The 22,998-nt window shown below is 40.4% G+C and overlaps 2 protein-coding genes across 3 annotated transcripts in view; one reads left to right on the plus strand and one right to left on the minus strand.

Annotated features, from left to right (window-relative positions):
- Nucleotides 1-22,998, plus strand: part of LOC132908506 (uncharacterized) — a 35,605-nt gene that overhangs the window by 3,897 nt on the left and 8,710 nt on the right. The gene's annotated exons all lie outside the window — the stretch shown is intronic.
- On the minus strand, nt 1,334-22,985 carry LOC132908517 (uncharacterized). 2 transcript variants are annotated; one of them, XM_060962571.1, is made up of 5 exons: nt 22,962-22,985; nt 13,811-14,848; nt 9,065-9,506; nt 4,311-4,674; nt 1,334-2,013 (listed from the first exon to the last, which is right to left on the minus strand). In XM_060962571.1, exons 2-4 carry the CDS (start codon nt 14,504-14,506, stop codon nt 4,388-4,390), a joined length of 1,425 nt encoding a protein of 474 aa, XP_060818554.1. In that variant the 5' UTR covers nt 14,507-14,848; nt 22,962-22,985; the 3' UTR covers nt 1,334-2,013; nt 4,311-4,387. The 2 variants fall into 2 exon arrangements, with proteins under 2 accessions (XP_060818554.1, XP_060818553.1); XM_060962570.1 differs by lacking the exon at nt 22,962-22,985 and adding an exon at nt 20,361-21,356.

Genomic DNA, 22,998 nt, shown 5'->3' on the forward strand with positions numbered 1-22,998 from the left:
AATAAACATGTCATGTAATAAATAGTTTCTTTGGTAGTAATCTACGCGTTATAACGTACGATGCTAAGAATACCCTGTTGTCCAGACTGATACGATTACGAGAAAGACAAAAGATCAAATCTGAAGTCTAACGATGAACTGTACAGCTTGTATTTTGATTCTTGATAGCCTCGTAACTTTCATTCATGTTGTTCAAAACAAGAGTAAAGAAAACTGATGTTTCTCAACATATACATGATTGAACCGTATGCAATTGATTCTGGCTTTTTCTTAAACAGACGATCGATTCTTAATATTTGACTACATCGCTATATACAGTCTACTAAATACGTATATCCATTACTTTGCATTCGTAAACGTATATAATCCCTAAGATTCGATTAATCCTAGCTAGGAAGCCAATTACTTTGAGTATCGTATTATATTTATACGACTTACTGCACAAATCAATACAGACTACTCGCGCTGCATGTATCGTTTTATATAAAAAGAACTAGGAATTTATAGTCGTTACTCTTATGCGGTGACTTTGTGTGTATGTCTCTCTGTGTGTATATAATATGTGTTTTTTCCCAATGCAATTTTTCGGCCTTTTTTATTTTTTTTTTTTTTTTGTTTCTTATATCTTCACTAAGTAATAGTAGCTCGTCGAGAAAACAGATTTCCTATTTTTTTCTCTTTTTTTCTATATAATCGTATTTTCGCAGAGGGAGAATCAGTTTGGCAGTAGTATCCCACAATATTCTGCCGTAACTATCGCATCCATATAATCCTTGACGTTTAACTCATCGAAACAATTCGTTAGTAGAATTTCACCATAAAAGGGATAAGAAAAATCGAAAAACAAGTAAAAATAAACGTTCGCGTGACGATAAGCGATTAACCTTTGATATATATATCTCGCCGGTATATTGTTGTACTAAAAAACTTTTGATAGCGAGCAATGCACTGTACTCTTGTCGTATATAAATGCAACCGAGTGCGTTGATACAACTTGATACAACTTTCGCCGGTTTTGAGTCAGAAACGCGGTGAAGAGAAAAGCGGAGCGCAATCTCCATCGTTCGCTAATTAAACACATGATGACGATGTAATATACGATGTTAATTAAAAGAAGGACTAAACCGCTGGAGAATATAGAGAGCGAACGATAGTTACATTTTACACTGTGACATACTACTAGCATGATTCACGCGATAAAAATCAGTATACAACGGCTCCGTGTCTGAAACGCTCTTTGGTTTGTTTCGATTCGAAGAGAGATAGTTTCATATAGGAAAATTTACTGCTAAAAATAAATCTACAAAAGTAATTGATTATTTTTCTTCTTCTCTTTTTTTTTTTGGTTTCTTTTTTATTCACCGACCGTGCGAGGACGGAAAGACATGTAAGGAATACGCGTAGAAAGAGAATCGAAAGGACGTCGAAAGGCATACACAGGCCTTTATGTTCCCTTTTGTGCAGCTTCGACGTACTTCTTCTTTTTTTTTCGCTTTTTTCTCATTTTCGTAAAGTTTTGCTTCCATCCTTTTTTTTTCTCTTCCGTCTCCTCTTGTTCGAGCTTCCTTGTAATTCGTTCGTGTCGACTCTCGCTTCATGTGGCCGTCTTGTGTCGTCACGCAAACGGAAATTTACTCTGTTCATCAGCACTACGAGTCGTATCGCAATATACGACGTCACGAGGAAAATGTATCTTTAAAATTTCCTATAATGACTAAACGATTCAACCGATCTGTCGTGCCACGAGATTTTCGAAGGAACGAAACAAGGGAAGTAGTCAAATTATACTCTAGTCTAGTCTGGCCTTGGTCGAAACGGTTCCATTATTTTAAAATAAACTTCTATCATCGACTATAAGGATTTAGAATGTGTTCTATTTGATACAAGACGATTCAACGATACACTTTCCTGGCGACACGTAGAACCTTGAACGTTATTCGCTTATTGTGGGCTGGTGTGCTCGTGAAGTCAGTAGAATCTTTAGAAACCTTAGCTCCGGTCTGCTGACCTATCCTTTAAAAAATGAACATACGCTTAGTATTGTATATAGTTTGATTTGGTCATTTCGTTTGTGTTTATTAATCTCGTCGCGGTATCGGTTTACTTCGTTTTAAATTTCGAATTAAATGCTTTCCTCTTGCGTTATATACTTTTTATTCTTTTTATATAATCATCTAATATTCTGTCATTGCTGTCTTGCTTAATTTTACCATGCACGAATCCTGAGACGCGAGATCTATTTATCTGCGGGATATAAATGTTCGGTCGCGTTAGAGTATTTCGTTTAACGCTAACAGAATAAACTTGTTTGTTCTAAAAAATTTTGGAACGGGTCATTTACCGTTTCTATCTAGCGAGAGTAACGAGATATCTGTCAATTAACCCCCGACTTCTAAAAATATACTGGAAACTCGAGTCCAATCGAGATTACGAAAATGTCTGACTTTAATTCGATCAAGGAGTTCGCGAAACGGATGTTGAATAGGAGGCTTCATCAATTTGTCGAAAATAGAGATTCGTTAATAGAATCAAAATTAACGGTACGTTAGTTTCGATGCAATCGAATTCCTCCTGTAATTAGAATTTCTTCTTATAGGGTGAATTAAAATCGATTATCGATCAATTATTTTCTTTCCGGTCTTCCTAACTCAGACGATTGTCAATTAAGAGTGGAAATTGCCGGATAATATCGATCTGTTACGAATGCTCGATTCAAGCGAGTAGAAGGATGTAAAGACAAAAGAGAAAGGTATCTGCATACGCTGTATCTTCTTAATTGCGACCCAGATGGCTCGCAGTCCTTTTAACTGTGTATAATTCTATCTTTACGTTATTTTCTATCTGATAAAATCAATGATGCGCTACAGTCTCTTACAGTATACGAAAATAAGTTCTCTCGTAGAAAAACATTAGTACTCTTTATCCAGCCTGAAAAGAAACTGGCAAACTGCTGATGTCAGGAACTCACGATCACGATTCTTTCGCCCCTTATCATCTACTGTAGGTTTATTGTACGACGATTTATAGGTCAATTTGACAATTGCAATTTACCTAGTAGATAGAAGAGGAAAGATCCTAGCGAAAGTTAGTAGAAAAATATTAAGGGATGTCAGTCCTCGACTAGTCAGCGACTCAAAGGTTCAGTCTGATCTCTTTCGTCTAATTTCGTTATTTTATCTATTTGAAAAGGAATCAAAGCTCGTGTTCGAGCGGGCATTCGTCTCGTTACGAAATGAGCGAGAACATCTAGAATGGGACCTGAAACGCGTATACACAGCGATTTACGCATTTAATAGCGAAGAAATTAGGGCAGAGTGTCAACATCGTCTCTCTAAAGCCAATATCGTGCATGTGCGGCTCGATAAATTATGGAAACTCATGATTGAACGTAAAATGATAAATCAGGCTTAGAGTATAATCATCGTGGTTAAATATATTATACTGTATTTATCCTTTTAATCTAGATAGAGCACAGAAGAACAAAAATGAAGAGATATTCGGTCTACGTCTTTACTGAAGACTTGAAAATTTATGCGTTCATAATTTTGACATAACAGCGACGATATCATTTTCGTTTCTTGATATTCGACAATTTCCCGATAACGAGAGAAGATGGAAAATTTGACGGAATAAAATCGATCTATGCCGACTCGATCGAGAAAAAACTATACTGCCGTTGGTATATCAAGAAACGAATAGTGGAACGTTGCTCGGACACTGCGTGATTGGAAAGACAAAAAGGAAATGAAGGATCGAACAGGGATCTCCCTTCGGATTCGACGGAAACGCTGAAGACAGGTTAACGTGAAAATCAATACTCCCAACGTAATATCCTTCGATACGTCTCTATAATCTGCTGTGCCTATGGCATTTGTGCATTATCTTTTCAAGTGAAAGATCGGCTCTTCTCTTTATCAGAAAGAACTCGTTGCAACTTTGTTCTATATGCAACTATTATCGTAATTATTCTGGCTAAAAGAACTCCTTCCTATTTTCTATGAAAAGAATTTAACCACTTAATAGCACATTCCTGTAACATATACGGGCATAAATTATTTTTAATTTAATCATTGATCTGTATAGATCGTGCACGATATCTCGTACTAAAATATCTTACAAAATATGTATTTTACATCCATGTACCTTCCGTTAAGTGGTTAAACGAATACGAGACCCCGAAGGTCGATTCGTATTTTATCATCTCTCCCGTTTTATATTTTTTGAAATAGAAAAAGATAATTCTGTCATGCTGTGTTATTGACAGGATAATTCACGCATATAGAGAGTCAGACATATACGGATTAGCTTACTTATACACGGTGATCTCGGCGGACCGATTGCTCCTGTAGAGTAGACGGTTCGACGTGTTTCGCCACCACTTCCATAGTCAGGTGCGCCTGCTTTGACCACCGGCTGTTATACCCGTGCCCGGGCTGCCGCCGTTCGACAGCCATAATCTCCTGTTGAACTCTCGCATCTCATAGTTGTTGTTGCCATTACTTTTCTCTCGATTGCCGCAATTATGGTTCGCCGAGGTGGGCGTCGTTTCCTCCAGAATCAGCGCGCAATGACTGTTCGTGTCGCTATCTGCGCCACCATCCTGCAGATTGTTCGCCAATAAAGGGTGCTTTCCGGTATTGCACTCGTCCGTTTGGATCAGCAACGATGCATTTCCTAAAATTCATTTTCTTATCATTTTTGGGTAAAATAAATTTCTTGTATTAGGATGTTTTCTTTTTATTTTTAGTAATTTTAAATTATAATTTTTAAGGATATTTTCTTTGCTCCGGATATCAATAGGTGCCAACTAGAGTTTTTATTAATTTAAGGATAAAATAGTTTCATGGAAAAGTTTCTACTTCGTTTCCTTCGTTATTCCTACATTATTATTCATATTGGTTTTTCAGCGAATTGGCGTCATAATGACTACTTAATATTTCTGAGTTATAATCACTCTGCGTAATTATTTAACCGTTTGCATAGAGTTCACATTATTCTTCGTGTCTTATATTCAAATTAGTCGCTAAACGATAGGATGTTTTCTCGCTCGTCTACTCTGGCTCGTTAACTATTCCGAATACCGATTGCGCTGCAATTGTCAATAGAGCGTGTTCCACGCGACAACTATGTATACAGTCGTAGCAAAAAGATTGCGAGGACCTTCAACCTTTACATTCTATTACCAGTAACGGACGTTACTGGTTTTAATGTTGTGGTAGTTATTGATGTACATCGCGTGCAATCAGTCTTTTATTACAGTGTCCCTCACTGGCAGTTAGCTAGATCGAGTTTATACGTTTGCGATGCGTCGATCGCACGCATTCGTACAGATAATGCTACTAGATTGCTGGCTCGATAATGGCACTCAGGTTTTCCAGGACTTCTACAACCTTTGGGATTAATACAATTGCAGATAAGGAGGGAGGTAGTCGAAGAACCACCCGTTGATATATTCTCGGTCGAGAAGGATTCAAATTCGATGTTAAGGGGAGATACCGTTTTCCGAACTACGTATTGGCCTTTTTCCCTTCTTTTTTCTATGACGGAAGGGAAATAAGATAGGTATTTTCATGGCCGTTTAGGGTGAGGCAAATGTCACCCTATTCCTTTTGATTTCCGTGCAAACACATGGGCCGAATGTTTCACGCGGATAGGAGTAGGATATCCTTTTGTGTCTAGCCTCTATGAACAGAACATCGAAAGAAAACGGTTTCGTTTAGATTCCCATTTGAAAATTTCATACACTGAAAAATCGCTCCGAGATCAATTCTCTTATTCTTGGTTGCTCTTTAAAAATTGATCGAATACCAATTACGGAGCAGGCGTATAAAATTATTTTTAGCGGCACGTGTTTCGTGGATGCAGTGTAGCACGCGTTACTGATTCTGCCCATCCGTTTCAAGGGTCTGGAAAAATTCCCACAGGGTATTACAGAGATTATTTAGCGGAAAGTGAAACGAAGGAGTTTCATTTATCAAGAAACTCGCGACAATAATTACTCTTTCAATTTGGAAGCTATATCGAGAATTTAATTCCTCTACTGAGACCGATAAACGATGGAAGAAACGTTTCTCTTTTCCATCGTCGAGGAAATCATTGTCAAGATTCCCTTTTTATTCCGTATAAAGGTTGTTTCTCTCAGAGAAAGGGCAGACGAATGATCAATTCTGGAAAGGAGGACAGCTGACAAGATCTGAAAGAAACATTCTTCATCCTGTCTTTTCAACAACCATCAACGATCGGGAGACCTCGAAGACACTGCCGGAGGCTTCCGATTACGAAACCGAGATTTGGTCGAAGCTTTCACGATGTACGATATCGATATAGTAGCATCCGTAGAAAAATTCATGCCTGGTATAAAATCGATATTACAATCATTATCCTTATAATTTAAACGAGTCATATAGATCGTCTAGGACGATAAAAAATGTGACGACAATGGCGGACTTTTGAACAGAATCACTTTCCACGCTGTGATCAACGATACGAACGGTTCTTCTTATCTTTCGACGATATGACCTTTGATTGAAACTATACCACGAGTCTAGCTTACAAGTTAAAATCCGCTCTATCGTTCCTGTAATTACGAGACAGTATGAACAGGGTGCTAAATACTTATTATACTGGAGCACGCAATGTCCTAGTTCTTCTACTCTTATCCCGGACGATGCAGAGCTCAACATAATACGTGCAGGGTGTATTAGTTAAATGACTAGCCTCGACCAAGATCGCTAGCTTCAACGTAGAATTATGCATTTGCCTGTGAAACGACCTGACGTGTTCCCACTTTCGTTCTATGACTGGTTTAATGCGCGCGGTTCTTTCATGTCGTTAACCCCTTTGTCGTTTCATACCAATTATTTTTTGGAAGAACTTTTTCACCTCCTCGCCTCATCTAAATGCTTAACGAGTTGGGTATTACTCAGTTACCTCGAATTTGCTCGAAATTTCCAGCTGGTAATAATTAGACGAACGAACATTTCTCTACCGCACGCTGTTGAGTGTTTGGATATTTTGGTTGATTTTTAACGACAATACGGGAATGTATGTATGTACGGGAATGTCAAAGTAAACAGGTTGATTGCAGACTAATAACTAGAAACAGTACATATTTAGTACTATCTTTTTATGAAATTATCAGACTATATATTATCTATTAAAGAAGCTTGGTAGTTGTATATTATAATAAAATTCACGATTCAATGATTTTTACGTGCTCTATAGCTTGGAAACTAATCGATTTAGATAAACAGTCTTCTTAAACGACAATTCTAATTTTGTCGTTGCATATTAGCTTTTAAAAACCAATCTCACCGCGCTGTAATATTTTCGTTAATTAAAATTGTATTCTATGGAAAATAAACATGTGACTGAATATTTCTCACCGGTATTGTATCTAGATTATAAATCTTCGGAGGATCCATTACTATACCATAATCAAAACTTGCGTGTTTCAATCGCGACGATAATAGACTCTCTTCGTGGATCCCGTGCAACCAGTAAACATATTTGCTCATCGTAGGAATCGCATGTCGAAGGAACAATCGACGCAATCTAGATTTTCCAATGAGCTCGTGCACGCTCTGCGCTACTTTTATCTTCCGCGAATCTTGTTAACGGTCTACGGTTCCGGTCAGCTTCGCGGTATTGTTCGTTTCCTCGCCAACAACTATCGGAGCTTTCGTTTTACTTCATTCAACAGCTTCGTTTTTAGTTTCAGTTCGCGGAAGATACGAGAGAGATAATAAGCGGCAGATCGAACGTTCGTGAAAAGATTCTGAAAAACACTTTGTCCTCGTCGTCGTTCCCGTTACAGATTCTCCATTCTACCCGACGTAGCATTTATAAAGCGTTAATCTTTCGTTAATTTCATGCTCATCCAATTACCTCTTGTTAGGTTTTCTCGCTGTTAATCCGATCCTTTCGGCACGTCCCTGCGTCGTTTAAACCGTGTAACTGCTATTGGCTGCGAAGCCAGCTAACTGCGAGATGTCGGTGTAAGAAACAAAAGGGAAAGAAAAGAGAAGGAAGGAATTATGAACGACCTTAATGAATGTTAAAAACGATCTACACGGTCGACGAATGTTGAAACGTTTGTTCCGTCGAAGACACTGGAAATTGCGGTAATGGCTAAGTTCTAAAAGAATTTCCATGAATGGAAAAACGTGTCTGGACGAAAGTTAAGGAATTTCCCGAGAGAACTCCTGGAGACATCTGACGAATAATCGTTCTCACGTTTGCTTGAATTGTGCTTTTTTGTCCGTCTTTTATTTACTTAGCAGAATAAAGGCTGTAGTTCACATAGATGGTATATCATCAGATCTTACACGATTCTTCTGACTCGTGACTTATAGTTTCGATTTTAATTCGTGATTTCATTACTGAAAAGATTAAAAATTTAATGTGTAGAAATTCTCTAAAATATAGTAGACGGATTTTTCACAAATTAGATCGCAGAAACTCATAATGAAGGTAATAGAACTTAGAGATCTTTACTAAATACCGCGTGGACTACAGCGAAGTAAAAGTCGAGGTCGAAGATAACCATCCCCTAAAGACGTCAAATGTGCGTTCCAGTGGTCGGCGCCATACGGCTATTTATACTACCGCCTCTTATCTAACACCCTACGTCGAACCTACACACAAACACTCTACCCCTATCATAATTTTTTAATGGTTGCTGCCTTTTGAGCCCTCAAATCATTGAGAGATTTAAAACCCTCTGGTCCCTTTGTTACACAATGATCAAAATTAATATTTCACCGTCATTGCATCTAATTTCATTCAACCCTCCTTTCAACCTTCTCCCTTCTTTAACGCCAGAGCTACCATCGACTGTATTATAAAATTTGTATTAAATAATACTTTATACTTTACAAAGCATTACTTGACCTAAAATATTCTTTCAAGTTTCTACATTCTCGTTGATCAGGTCATTCGATATCGAGTCGCCAATCGGAATTTAAATAACTTGGCTAATCTGATCGAGACTATACCGAAAAAAGCATGTTCTATATATTCGTAAAATTGATATGTTATACCAGCAATATTTCATAAAATTTACCGGAAGGAGTGACAGCGTTAGGCAGAGTCGTGCGTCGAACGATGCTTCCGTTGTTAGTGGCTTCCGGTATCACTTGTGAGAACGGTGGTTGCGCTAGGGTAGTCGCCGGCGGCGGTGGTTCTCGGAGCAACCGTATCTTTTGTATCATTTCCCTTATCTCATAACGCAGTATCCCCAGGAAACATAATTTCGCAAACGCTATCACACAGAAGCCCAGTACGAACAGCAAGTCCGCGGTTTTTCGTAGCCATCTCATCAACGATTCCTCGCAACCTCTCGCGTACGGTTGTTGACAAGTGTCACTGACGTTGCCAGTGGGTACGCAACAGGTCTGTGGCCATTTACCACCGAAGTCTCTAGGACCGGTCACTCCGCAGCAGGAGAACTCCTTCTGCAAACGGTCCCATTGCTCGCTAAATCGTAGATCCTTGCCGTACTCCATCTGCGATGAAAAAAAAAAAGATAGAATTCACGTCAATCTAAAACGTAGCTGTTAGAAATTTTTTGATAGACGAATAGATCGTGGTAGAATTGAACGTTCAGGATAATTGCTGTAAGAATAAAATTATAAGAATAAAAGCACAATTATACAATTGGAGAATCTGTGATAGTAAAATTTCAAAATTAAAGATATATGAAAGGCATACATTTTTTAGATGTTTGTGGGCGTCGAGAATCTACAAAGAGTGGTCATTTTCTACGATCGGAGAACAGTCGATGGCCTGCTATATATAGTACATGAACGACGGTCATAGAACTAGGAAGTTTTCGGCTTCGTTCGAAACATCATCGATTCAACGGGGCTAAATTTACGCATCGTTCGTCGAAAGGCAACTGGCTGCAGATATTTTTAAATCGATATTTTTAACGCTTCGATATCAAACCAATATTTATGTGTTAGATGATAGACTCAGTTAGTATGGAATTCGATGGAACGTTTAAATATCACTATGAAATTTTTATTAAATTCGTTTGGAAGATTGAAATTGATCGGAGGTTCATGATACCACGCATGATCTTTTAATATAAGAAGCATGAAGAACGTGACACAATACTCAGGTTATGAGAACTTTTAATAGATAGAAACATACGATTAGTTCGAAAATGACCCAAAGGGTGCAATAGAATTAAATGTGAAAGATAAGGAGAAAATTCAATGATAAATTTTTGTATGAAAGAGAATTTTCAAATGACAAGAAGTATAAGGCAAGGCGACCGGTGGTCCCATGTATCCAGGTCGATTATCCAAGGGTACGCACATTTTCCGTCGATTATGCGATCGACCTAGATAAGAACGGGGCTAAGAATAATGACTGCAGATACGGGCAGAGAAACGAGGTGAAACGGGCGAAAAGTTGGAATTGTTAGTAATCCCCGTGACACTGATTTTTCATCGTGACGAGTAACGAGGCGCCAGTAAACTAGTTCACTGTTTCTTAATTAGCACGGCTAGCTAGTTCATCACCGAATGCTTCCAAAACCCATATCGTACCTAATGTGAAACGCGGTAGAGAAAATATTTTTCTTCTAAAACTTTTAGTCCTTTTTTCATGAAAAGGGTATTTAAAAAAAAATATTGAAAATTTGTTTTTTCAGAAAGAATAATCTGTACTATCTATATGTTTAAATCAATACCTCAGGATAAATGGACAGACAGAACTTCCTCCTGAAGTTTCAACAGACATGAGTACTACTGCAGCGATATATCAACGCTTTCGCGTTGATAAAAATTTCAGACTGTTTAGGCTCTTCGAAGTTATTTAAAGTTTCAGGCTTGTTCTCGCTCGATAGGCGGAAACGGTGTCGCCACGTTTAAAACTTTCAATCGTTGATTAAGAATTCGTTGGAAATAAACGAGTCGTGTGATTCGCGGAAAGTAAAAGTCTGAGGAAGGGATCGATTAATTTCAAGATTACATCTTTTGTCAGTCATTATTAGTTCGAAACTCGTCGGAGATGTTAATTTAATCTTCGTTCGTCCTTGATGTATACATATATATATATAGAATAGAACAATTTCTTTCTTTTCAGAATAAAAAGACCGAATTAATTGATCTTAAAGTTCAGAATCGGTCGTTGCTTCGACTCTTTTTTATCTATGTACCTACATGGTTTAATGTCAAGCGTCAAGAGAGGCAGAAATTCCGTAGTTCCGCAGTGTAAAGTTTGCTAGGAAATACGTGAATGCATGTATGCTAGTTTATAAATAGTTAGCAGGCTGTATGTTGGCTATGGTATGAATAATGTTCGTATCATGCCACAAACTGTACCTTACCTCGTGGCCGGTCAGCCAACCACGAATGTTCAAATTATAATAACGCTACGCACTGGATGTGCAAAACATTACAACGACGCGTGAAAAACTTTGTAGTAAAAAAACAAAGGGAATGTTCTAGTGGATATATTTAGTGAGTAACAAAAATCCACATGCATCCTTCACATTTGAACTATTATGATAAGAGCGTTAATTCCAGGTGATTTAATTCCTTCTCAAAATACTAAAATTAATATACCGATACCGATAATATACAATCTCATCGTGTATTAATACGACATTATAAAAAATTCAACAAGAAAGTGCGTTTTTATTTTCTTCCCATAAATCAAATTTATGGATGTATGTAGATATTTATGACCGACTGTGAATTTAAATCAACTTAACGTTTGCTCGAGCCTACTATAGTACGACCACAATTCACCAATGTCTAACGACTAACGTTATATCCTATTCCTCTTACTGCAAAGATTAGATCGATTTTTTGGCCACCGGTCGACCCTGTATATTTTTTATGTTTATTGATTAAAAAGTGCCTGGAATAGCGTATCGAATGGGACACACGCGGCACGTTTCAAGTAGAAGCGGAGATAGAATGAAATATCGTACGTAACAAATATGATGATTCAATTGAGTTGCCTCTAGGAACTCCCCTAGGCTAGAAGGGGATGAGAAAATATTCTAATATCGGTTCGATTCTCGCCAAGTCAGACACCACCTTATTTATGATTCACTGACAATTTTTCTGCCAAACATTGAAAAAGTGTTTGGACCTGGTCCCGGTTTCGACACCGGAAACCTGTTCTTTCGACGCGGTCGATACTTTATTGAATGTTATGTAGAAGTGATAAGGGATGCCACGCCTCCGCTATTCTTCGCCGCTTTCTCCAGCTCCTCCGGAAACCGATTCCTCTCCTCCTTTTTTGCGCAGCTTATGCTCCGCCTTAATGCAACTGCACTTTGTATCCCGGACGAAAATTATCGTCGTCCGTCCGGCTCTATTCGAAAGACTTTTTAGTCGGAGAGCAATCGACGGAGGAGGCGCGAAACCTCTAACTTTCCGAGCGAAAGTTTGATCGAGCACAGAGACGTTTTAAATAATTCCAAGGGACATCTACGAATGCTAAGACACGCGACGTATCGTGAGCTTTGATAATTTTTTGTGACCTTCTCGATAATCTTTTATATCTCTAACGTTTCTCTTTGATACTCTCCTTCTGTTTTATTCCTTTTTTTCTTCTTCTTTTTTTTTTCTTCTCGTTCTGTCGGAATGGAAAGAAAATGGAGTGGTTGGCTCGACTCGACTCGAATAGATTTATTTCCTCGTAAGAAATCCATCCCAGGTCTCTTGATCGCGATATTACCGATTCTCTTATTGCGAAAACGAGCCACTTATTCCTCGCTTAACGACAATTTTCCCCCGTTAACATGCGTATAATGGTATTCTCGTTCATCGAGCATAAAATTTCACGATTTAGTCGTCGTACGTTTCTCTATCGAGATTCTCGAGCTCTTTCTTTAACACAGTCAGAAGTTAGAGCCTTGTGCAGTGTTTGGAAAGGAGGGCGTGTATCTACTCAATATCATCGTTTATCGCGTCCCTAAATTTCGAACAATTCTAGGTAACGGAAAACACATTCCCGGCATAATAAAGCGATGCGTATCACGATTCAATGTGTATTTCATGCCTGGCATATTACGACCGAAGAAATGGCCGGATAAAATTCGTTCGAGGTGTGCTCACGATCGATCCGTGGGACGATTTCGTCTAATAGGAAAGAGGAGAGAGTCCTCGTTGTCGGAGCTTGGAATCTGATTTGCAGCCTCATCCCGTACCACAGACATAAAGTTTCCGCGATGGTAAGACCTTCTAACTCTTGACGTCTAACTTTTTCCACTAACCACCAGGCTACCTTGAGACGCCTAAGGTGAAGTTCGCTTGTATAAGGCTCGACAGGCAAAGTCGTATCGAATCAAAGTTCGCTCGTAACTACTAGCTGTATCGAAAATTGTCAAGATCATAATACGCGAGATTAAAGGCGAGCGAAAGTAAGAAAAGGGAAAGTCGAATGATTGAACTGCTGGGTCATGATTAGAGTCCAAGACTCAGGACTCTGCCAATTGAGTTTTCTAGACTAAGATATTTTAACGTTGATTTATCACTTTGCCTTTTAATATTTCGATACAAAAATAGATCATATTTGTAAGAAAGTTCAATTGCTAATAAAAAAATCATAAGGCAAGAGATCAGATCGGTACAGAATGATACGAAGCGATTAATGATTTATAAAAAAAAAAAAAAAGGAACTTCACTCACAACTATAAAAAATTCTTCTATCATCTCTGATGCTTTTTCCAGGTATCGAGCTTGATCATCCCGCTTACGTATCGTTCTGTAAAAATCCTATCTATCAAAAAAGTTCGAAAAAAAAGCGAACGAAAATCAAATGGGATAGAAAAAAAGATACTCACCTGTAATCGTTGTTTGAGAGTGGGCCTGAGCTCGACGCGCATCCTCTCAAACCGGAAGACCCAGGCGACCCCGATGACGGCGTCACCGAATAGAAGCGCCAATAGCAGCACCCAGTAGGCGTTCAAAAGTCTCGCGCTCAATCTCCTCGCCGCTATACAACCCAACAATTGCACCAGGCCTAATTGCGTGGCTAATGCTAAGTAAGCGTAAAGGGCTGTCGGGTCGAATGCACGGGGTACCCCTGGCACTATGTACCGGCGTGGATCGCCGGTGAATAAAAGTGTTCGTGAGACCGCGGCGGCAAAGCCGAGCGCGCTACCGAGCAGCACCAAGTTACAGGTGTAGATCCAGAGCCGGTAATATCGCATCGCGACGTCCTGGCCACAATCGGCGCGTCTTTGGGACGTCACCGACGCCGCCGCCTCGTCGGCGACGTACGAACGACTACTGTCTCTTCTGTTACCTCCTTTAAATACTTCGTTGTTATTATTGTTGTTGTTATTATTGTTGTTATTGTTGTTGATGTTGTTGTTGTTAGTTGCCGTCGTCGTAGTGGTGTCCGTGGAGTGTCGATGCTCCTGGCTGTCGTCGAGCAGGAATAAGAAAGGCGGCTTCGCGCTGCAGTCCTTGTTCGCTATCTTTTGGCTGTGCGTCGACTGCAGGGTGACTGAACGTTGCAGCAGCATCACCGTCATACTATCGTGCCTCCCTGGTACGCGTGTCCTCGTCGTTAAGGATTATACCGTCCGGGTAGAGAATGGAAGTGGGAGCGTGTGTGTTTATCGAGACCTGGAGAGTCTCCTCCGTAGACGTGGACGAGAAATGTGCAGTGAGAAACGGTTGGCGTCACGCGAGCCACATTATACGTTCCGACAGTAGTCGTCTGTTTCTTGCGGCTTCTCGGCCAACCGGTCTATGCCTGTACCTTGTTCCTTCCTTTCTGCTTCTTGCGCTTTCTGCGTCCACTTTTTTCTTCGTCTTCTTTCTCTTTTTCTTCCGATGATTCTTTTCCACGATTACAACGTTGCTGACAATCCCTATATCGGGAGAAATTAAAAAAACTTATGGTGACAATGGTGACAATGGTGACGATGGTAATGGCGAAAGACTGATCGCTGTAAGAATAACCTTTCAATGATTTATGGCGTGTACATACGCCTCGGACATGCTTGCACAACTCGATAGTTTACAGCGAGCAGCCTGTGTTTACTGGGTTAGGGGTTTGTCGTCTCTGTTAGTAGATTGATTAGAACCCGTTTAATTACGGATTACAATATCCCGAGTGGCTGTTTGGCCAATTATCTGACTAATACGTTCTATCGTTACCGTCCGACTGGGGTAGTGGATTATTACCTCCATCGTATCATTTTTTAAACTGCACGACCTCTATTTCGTTTCGCCTAGGAAATTCCGATATGTTCAAAGTCTTCCTATTCATTACCACCTATATTAATTATTAATCATCTTTATTATTCTATTTTTATTATGCAATACATGTTAGTAAATAGGTATGTAAAGTAGCGACGTTGCGATATTCGATGCTCTTAATGATCCGTAGTAAATTGTAGAGTATCAAGAATCACGTCCTTTCTTTGTAAATGCATTAAATTATCGAAGTTATGAAAGAAAAATTATGCATTAAAACGCATTATCGAAGTTTCCTTGAGAAGACGTGCAAGCGAAAACAGGCGAGGTACCTCTTTGTAGCCAAAATTGATGGCGCTCGTTAGCAGGGTACCATTCTAGGTAAACGATTGAAATAGAAACCGATCGAGCGGCGGCAAAACGGTTCCAGCCTTTCGTTTCGGTGTGGCAAACAATACGCGTCACAGATTCGTGTCAACGATGTAAAGCAATAAAGTTCCTGATAGGGCACAATTTATCTTGCCGGAATATCGGACACCGAGACGACATGGTTCCGTTGGCTTTCTCTATTTCTCTGTCACGAGTGAACGTCGAAAATTGATAAAAATATCGGCTCTACGGCGAACGAAATGCGCATCAATAAAGTCGGAGCAAAGGACAGGCAATAAACTTCACTGATATAAAGCTGGCTTGGATATTAGAGGCACGAAATGAAGGAATTAATCCTAAGATTGTCGAGACATCTGGCTAGCGGAATTAGGCTACCAGGCTGCACGCATTTTGCGGAATACGTAACTAGTCACTCTGAACGTTCAAAGAAATGAAAAATTACGAAGATATTGAACGTGCTTGGAATTTTCTAGCAATCATCAAGAAGAAATCATTACACCTTCGTCGTAACAAAGTAAACATTACAAAGAGATCGAAGGAAAAACGAAAGATATTGATTCGAAAAGAAGAGACGGCTGAATTTCGTAACAAACTATCGAAATTGCTCGTGTCTTTCAAACAGAAACATTTCGAAAGGGGTTCTCGCTCGATTTCGCAATTAACACGCACAGCCGCGTATTATCTGATACACAGAGAGCGTTACACAGATACAGCAGGTAGTAATTATTAGCCTTCATCGTGATAGATCGCGTTGAAGCAACATCGTACGCGGTGAAACGTCACGAACAGGTCACTAGCGTGTGGCTCGCTAAATTGTATTTCTTTCTGACAGTTCTAGCGTGCAATAGGCAATTCTATTATCGATTTCTCTTAGCCGACCTGCCGTGGTACGCTGTGTTCCCTCGTTGGACAAGTAAAAGATGAGAGACTGTGAAATGAACTATACGGAAACAAAGCACAAAGAGTTCAAGCAAATACGCTAATACGAAAAACATCAGCGATAAAAATCCCAAACGAAATGTGTTTTTCACATACACCAGGCGCCACTAGAATCTAGACTCCCATTGGAGTTATATATCGAAGTCTGTCTGTGGAGGAAAGAGAAAATAAAAATTTGCATTGAAGGTGGTACCAGATAGAACTAGAATCAATTCACTTTATTTACTATGCGTGCAATATAGTTTTAGATAAAATCACGAGGACTTCTACCCAGATTATCAAACCTTTTATCACCCACGCAGATTTTTATTCGATCTGAATCACTAGAATCTAAGCAGAGGAAAGTAGAAACAAAAAATTATATTCGTAAGGGCACCATATAGGATCAATCATTCGATTTACCATATATTATGCGAGGATATTTCTAGACAAAATTATGAGAATCTCGATCCAAAATGCCAATCTTTTATCACAGATTTTTCTTCAATATTAGATAACTTGTAACAATGATACGAATGATAACGATATTTGATAGAGATAGATTGATATATTTCCATTAGAATTATATGTTGTACACGGCCTTCGAAGAAAAGAAATTAGACCCAAGATAATACCAAATTAATTCATCTTATATTACACGAGAAAGAATATTTTTTGAAAAAAGTCATGAAGGTGATATCTAACCAGAATACGTACCAATTTTTTATCGCCCATACAGGCTCTTCTTCAATGTCTGATAACTAGATCCACTATACACTAAAGAAATATAATGCAGAAGCAGGAATTTTTCAAACCCACAAGAGGGATGCTACTGTCAGATATATCGGAGACGTAGCTACCAGGCATCGGTTATTTTTAACAGAAGTCATATCAGCAGCAGCATGGAGGTTCGCGTTTCTTATTAGACGACTTACGTCAAGCGAGTTCGTTTTCATCTGGTTCAAATTAGAGGAAACGACGGTCACTCACGCAAAAAGAGGGAGGAAAGGTACGTCGAAGCGAGAGGGCCGTGTCCCTATGAAACGAGAAGCGCGCAAAATAGACGAGAAATTCGACCGTGGGACGAAATGTCGCGGCTCAATCATCATCGTGAAACGAATTCATATTAGCGGAATGTTTATATAACACCGGCAATAACATATTAAAGGGTGACATTTAAAACCGACAGAATCCAGCTAAATGTTCCACGTATATTCACAATGTTGCTGGATAATCAACCCTTGGTTGGCCTCTAAAGTTTATAGCTTCTTTCCGACGGCGTTCTTCTCAAGTATTCATCGTTCCCTCGTTTCACGACTCACAAGCTCGGTAAATATGACAAATACGCGCAAGGTGTCTATTCCGTTAATGAGAACTTTACTTTGAACCATGTTTATTCTGCGAAGACGAATGCAAGTCGGACAAGTCAGTGAATGAAAACCAAAAGTGACGGTTGATTCTCGCGAATGTATGTTCATTATCGCGTACATTGTACGTGGTGCAAGTGTTAATCGGTTTTAATGGCTTTGTTCTCATAAGAGACATCGAGTAAAGCTGGTTAATGTATTGCTCGAAGATAAAATGGCAAATCTGAGTTTACAAACTTCCACACGGTCGCTAAAAGAGAAATATGCTTGGAGTATATAGCGTAAGGCGCTTCACACCTTACTTCGACTTGTTTAGCTCCTTATTTAGACCTTCTGCCTTTCGCTTGCCTTGCAGATTTTCTACAAGGTGGCCCAACGCTTCGATGATTTTCATTCAAAATGTTGAGCCATTGAGATGTTCAAATGATTCAAGAGCCGTATGGAAGGTTTTAATTTATCCAAGTTCTATGAGTTTGCATTATGATTGATGAAGTTGTCACTTTGAACAAACGTTGACAAGGTATGTAAGCTCAAAATGGTCGAACCTATTTAAAGCGTTTTCAAAGCAAAGCTTGCCAGTGACTGAAGATCGTGTTGTTCAGTTAAGGTTCGCAGCGATTACCGGATACCATACTATTACGAAGTCGAAGATTAGAGGGATGTGCGGAAAAGGGAAACACGACAGAATGTCAGAATAGTTGAATTAACGGGTTCGAATTCCTGGCACAACTCGACGAGGTAGTCACGTAGCCACGTATGGTTGGGAATCACTGCACCAGAGTTCTCTCGAGCTCGTGTCGGAATATATGTAGCTACATGTACGGATAAACACATAGAGAGAAGTAGAGACGATACATGCTTCCGTGCTTCAGAATGCACACATGTCCAGGTGTACGTACATGTATGTACTTACGTGTGGGTAGCTAAGTGCACGTTGTGCGCGGATCTAAGAAAAGAAAGAGGGTAAACAGAGATGAGGGGACTGGGACGAGACAAGAGAAATCTCGTCGTCGATAAATTCGCTAAGATTTCACGACAGCGAAGGGTAGAAGAAGGTAGAAGGATGTAAGAAGGGAAAAGAGGGGCCACGTCGCAAAGAGCGTCGTGTTGACTATCCGTGCTCTCGAAAACACGTTCTTTCGTGCATCGATGTTATACATAAGGGGTGAAGCAGAGAGTGGTGCATTGTAATGAAACACGGAAGAAAGTTAAGGGCCCATCGATCGTTTAAGCCCTCCGCGCGCTTGCTCGAATACACGAGCCAGTTAGAGGAAAAGTCAACCACGAGGAGAAATGAGCAAACTTTTATTATTAATTCTTCTCCGATACAAAAATCGTCGAATAAATATCAAATATCGACAAATGCAACGACTATTATTAAAAGACAATGTCAAAGGTTTGAAAGGATAAGATTCCCAGTCAATGTCCTAGGTCAATGTTCAGCCTGTATACGTTTAAGTTTATACGAGTATCGGTGAAAAAGGCGACAACAATCGATCCCCACAGGGTGATCTCCTTTTTTTCGTCTCCAGTGTCGCGTTAAGAGAAAAAGAGGTAGAAATCCTCTCTAGGTACGGGATAGAGGGTAAAGGGAGACACCTGACCTTGTCCAGTGAATTAAACGACATCGTGGATGCCTCTACCGAGAATAGGTGTCGGTGCCTTTTTTAATTAAAATTCCTTCGTTACACAACGAATGTTGTGGAAGCGGGGGAGGAAAAAAGAAAAAGGGGAGAATAAAGAATGAGGAAGGGAGAGAGGGTGGCCAGGAAGAGGAGCGGATCTGTGTGAAAAAGCTTTTAATTAGCTATCGGCGCGAATGTTTGTTACCGTTTGAAGGAGAACAGCTATACCAAGGAGGGAAAACCGTGAAACAGTGAGTCGAGAGGGGAAACTCGAGTGGCTCGAGGACGAAGGGGAGAGGAGGGGATTGACGTTATGCAATCCTCCTCCCGACCTTCCCGAAGAAATTTATCATAGCTTTTCTACGAGACGCTCTTCTCCTTGTTGCCGTTCAACGACAAAACACGGATTTATTCGACGCCAATTTTGCTATCACGGCCCCGCCTCGATCGTTTCAACCTTTTCTCCGTACACTCGCACCCTCTCCGCGACTTAGTTCGCTCCTAGTTATATCCTAATAAACGAATATTTCAGTAAAGGACCTGCACCTTGTTGTTCGACCATTATATACATTCATACTATCTGTATTATACATCTATATACTATCGCGGAAATTAAGACACCATAAACTACGGATGCACTAAACTTGGAGACTCTCGACCGGGACGCAGGGCAGATATTTCAACGATGTTATTATTGCCTTTCCGCCCCGCACACACGTGACTCCACACTGATGCCAAAAAACTGAGAAAAGCTAACAAACTACAAGAGCGAACCGGGATAAAACGGCGAGAGACAAAGGAGAGAGAGAGAGAGAGAGAGAGAGAGAGAGACAAACAGACAGAGGGGGACCTTTCGAGAAGTCGAACGGATGGTCGTTACTGACCTTTAAACGCTCGTTATTAGGTTGTCACGGTACACCATCAATCGTCAATCGAACACGCACATCGTCATAAGGATCACAAGTATCACGAGCGAGATCAGACAGTTTGGGCGAGCGTTGGTTCGGCGAGATGGGCACGAACGTGCTGGTCACGTCACGTCTATAAGCATCGCCGCAACCGCGAGCCTCGTCGAGACTGTTGTCCTCGTCGTTCATGCCAGAAGCACTGGCTTCCGCCGTTTGCCTCTGCTTCTGCTGCTGCTGCTGCTGCTGCTACCGCTACCATTCACCACCATGATCTCACACGATTCGTCGTCCGCTTCGTCATTTTCTCTGTTCACCGCCTATTGACGTTCCTAGCACTGCTACCAGCGTTACCTTTGATCTCGTACTGACTACCGACTGATCAGTTATTGGGCCAACAGTCGTTTCGTAAGCCGAAACAAATGAACACTTGAACCTAACATGTATTATACGAGTTTCCTAACGAATCACTACTTGGTTTTACGTTCCTCGCACTGTACGTCCCTACACTGTAAAAACGATAGAAGATTAGATCTAGCGGCACACAACGACACCACGCAAGTTCGTGCAGGCAGTTTCTCGCGGGAGGAAGACGGCCACTGTCACGGGGTCTCACCACTATCGTGGAAGAGACGGTGGTAACGCGACTGGCATTGGGAAGAGTTCCTCGCACACGGGGGGTGGCTGTCAACAGCGCCCGAGGTAGGCAACCGGACTGACTCCGCGCTGCACGGTGTCGGCGACAGACAGCGCGACCACCGACGAGACAGAGATCGACGATCGGTTCGGCTGCACACGAGGGGGATGAAACGAGAGAGAAACTCCGCGAGAGGCGGCGGTGGCGGTCACCGAGGTGGATCGTGTGCGAGAGAAAGGCTTGCGCTGGAGGGGAGAAAGCACCTCGTTGGGGGTGGACGAGGATTGGTAGGAATGGATCGTAAGAGGGGGAAACGTGGCTTTGAGAGAGACAGCGGTGGTGGAAAATCTGCGGTGGCACGTGTTCTGAGGGGTGAAGGGTATTTGGGCAAGAAAGAGATAGAATAGCGATGGAAGGGAGGAAGTGCGAGGATAGAGAAGTGGGCGGTAAGAAAGACGGCGAGGATGAGGGAGGCAGGAGATTGGAAATCTGTGGGAATAGACGGGACGAGAAGGTTAATGTTGTAAGTAGATTCGCCAGAGACTGGTCGGAAAATAGGAAGAGTACGAACGTGAGAGAAATGAAACGAGTGGAGAAACTTTGATGAAAGAAGGGCGGAAAAGTGGGAAATGGAAAGGAATTGAACAAAGGCCACGAGTCGTAGGTACAAGAAAGAAAAGAATAATTGGAATATCTCTAAAGATACGGAGAATACGATACAAGGGTAAAAGCAATGAAGGGAGAGGACAAGTTGTTTGAAAAGAGAGAAGACAATTTGTAGAATTTAAAAGTAAAATGGAGGGGATAAAAGCTTCGGATAGAATAGAATAGAGAAAGAAGAGGAACGAAGGGAGAATGTTGTCGAAAGGAGGGGAGAAAGCTCGTAGAGAAAGAGAGGGGTATTGTACGTGGGAGAGAGTTTGGAAAGAGAAAGTTATACGAGATGGAAAAACGACAACGAAAAAAGTACAGCGAAAAGGAGATAAAAAAATTCACGAGAGGAAAGAGGAGGCTGCCCGTGAAAAGCTACGAGAGCTGGCAAGGATAATTTTATGAAGAGTGGAGCGAGAAAGGTAAATCGTACGATAAGAGGAAAAATAAGAGGAAAGTACGCCGATGCGGAGGGTGCGCGAACAAGATAAGCGAAGCGAACGGAGATGATTAAGAGAGCCAGCTGGAATCATAAATGAGAGAACGTTAGAAAAAGAAAAAGAAACACGTAAGTGATGCAAACGAGTACACAGGTAATAATCAGAAGAGTAAAAAAAATTACTCCATGAAAAAGGAAGAGGAAATTGAGAAAATAAAATACAAATGAAATAAAGTAGAGTAAAAGAGGAAATTGTGTTTATGCAGAGGTTGCTGCTGCATCAATCCCGAGTAGCAGCTTTTTGCTCGATGACATTGCAAGTATCTCCGGACAGAATGCTCGTCTCGTAATTGAATCGTTGTGACGAGAAAGGAAACGTACGCGTACAGGTGCGAGCTAGTGATCTCCTTGAAAAATTTCCCGCTTTTCTCGCTTTCTTTATTTATTCTTGGCATTGAACTGGGAAAAATTAATCCATCGAACATGATGTCCTCGAGACGACACGTGTTATGGATTTAGTCACGATCAACAACGACTTTATAAAGCCTAATCATACTGTAAAATAACTGAAAGTTACATTACAGCATATCAAAAGAATAATACACGAAACAAGATATTTGTTATTGTTATAGTTATGCATTCTTGAAGATAATTCGTTTACAACTCAATTGCGTACCCATTTTCAATAATTTTTTTTCTACCGTTTCTGTTTTTTTCCGTAATTAAATACTATTTTTTATACGTATATATTATTTTGTAAAAAAAGACTTTTGGTCTGTTTCCATTGGAAGAATTCATTTTTAAAAGAAATGAAAGAAAAATAACGGAAGAGGTTTAACTTCTGATCGTTTACCGCTATCACGTAGAATTCAAAGACGATCGATCAATCG

The sequence above is a fragment of the Bombus pascuorum genome, chromosome 7 (genome assembly GCF_905332965.1).
Source record: "Bombus pascuorum chromosome 7, iyBomPasc1.1, whole genome shotgun sequence".
NCBI lineage: Eukaryota > Metazoa > Arthropoda > Insecta > Hymenoptera > Apidae > Bombus > Bombus pascuorum.

Coding starts and splice junctions, on each gene's coding strand:
- LOC132908517 (XM_060962571.1), bottom strand. CDS start 14,506: ATGACGGTGATGCTGCTGCAACGTTCAGTCACCCTGCAGTCGACGCAC. Junction 9,507..13,810: donor CTCTCAAACAACGATTACAG/GTGAGTATCTTT, acceptor TTTTCATCGCAG/ATGGAGTACGGCAAGGATCT. Junction 4,675..9,064: donor TAACGCTGTCACTCCTTCCG/GTAAATTTTATG, acceptor AATGAATTTTAG/GAAATGCATCGTTGCTGATC.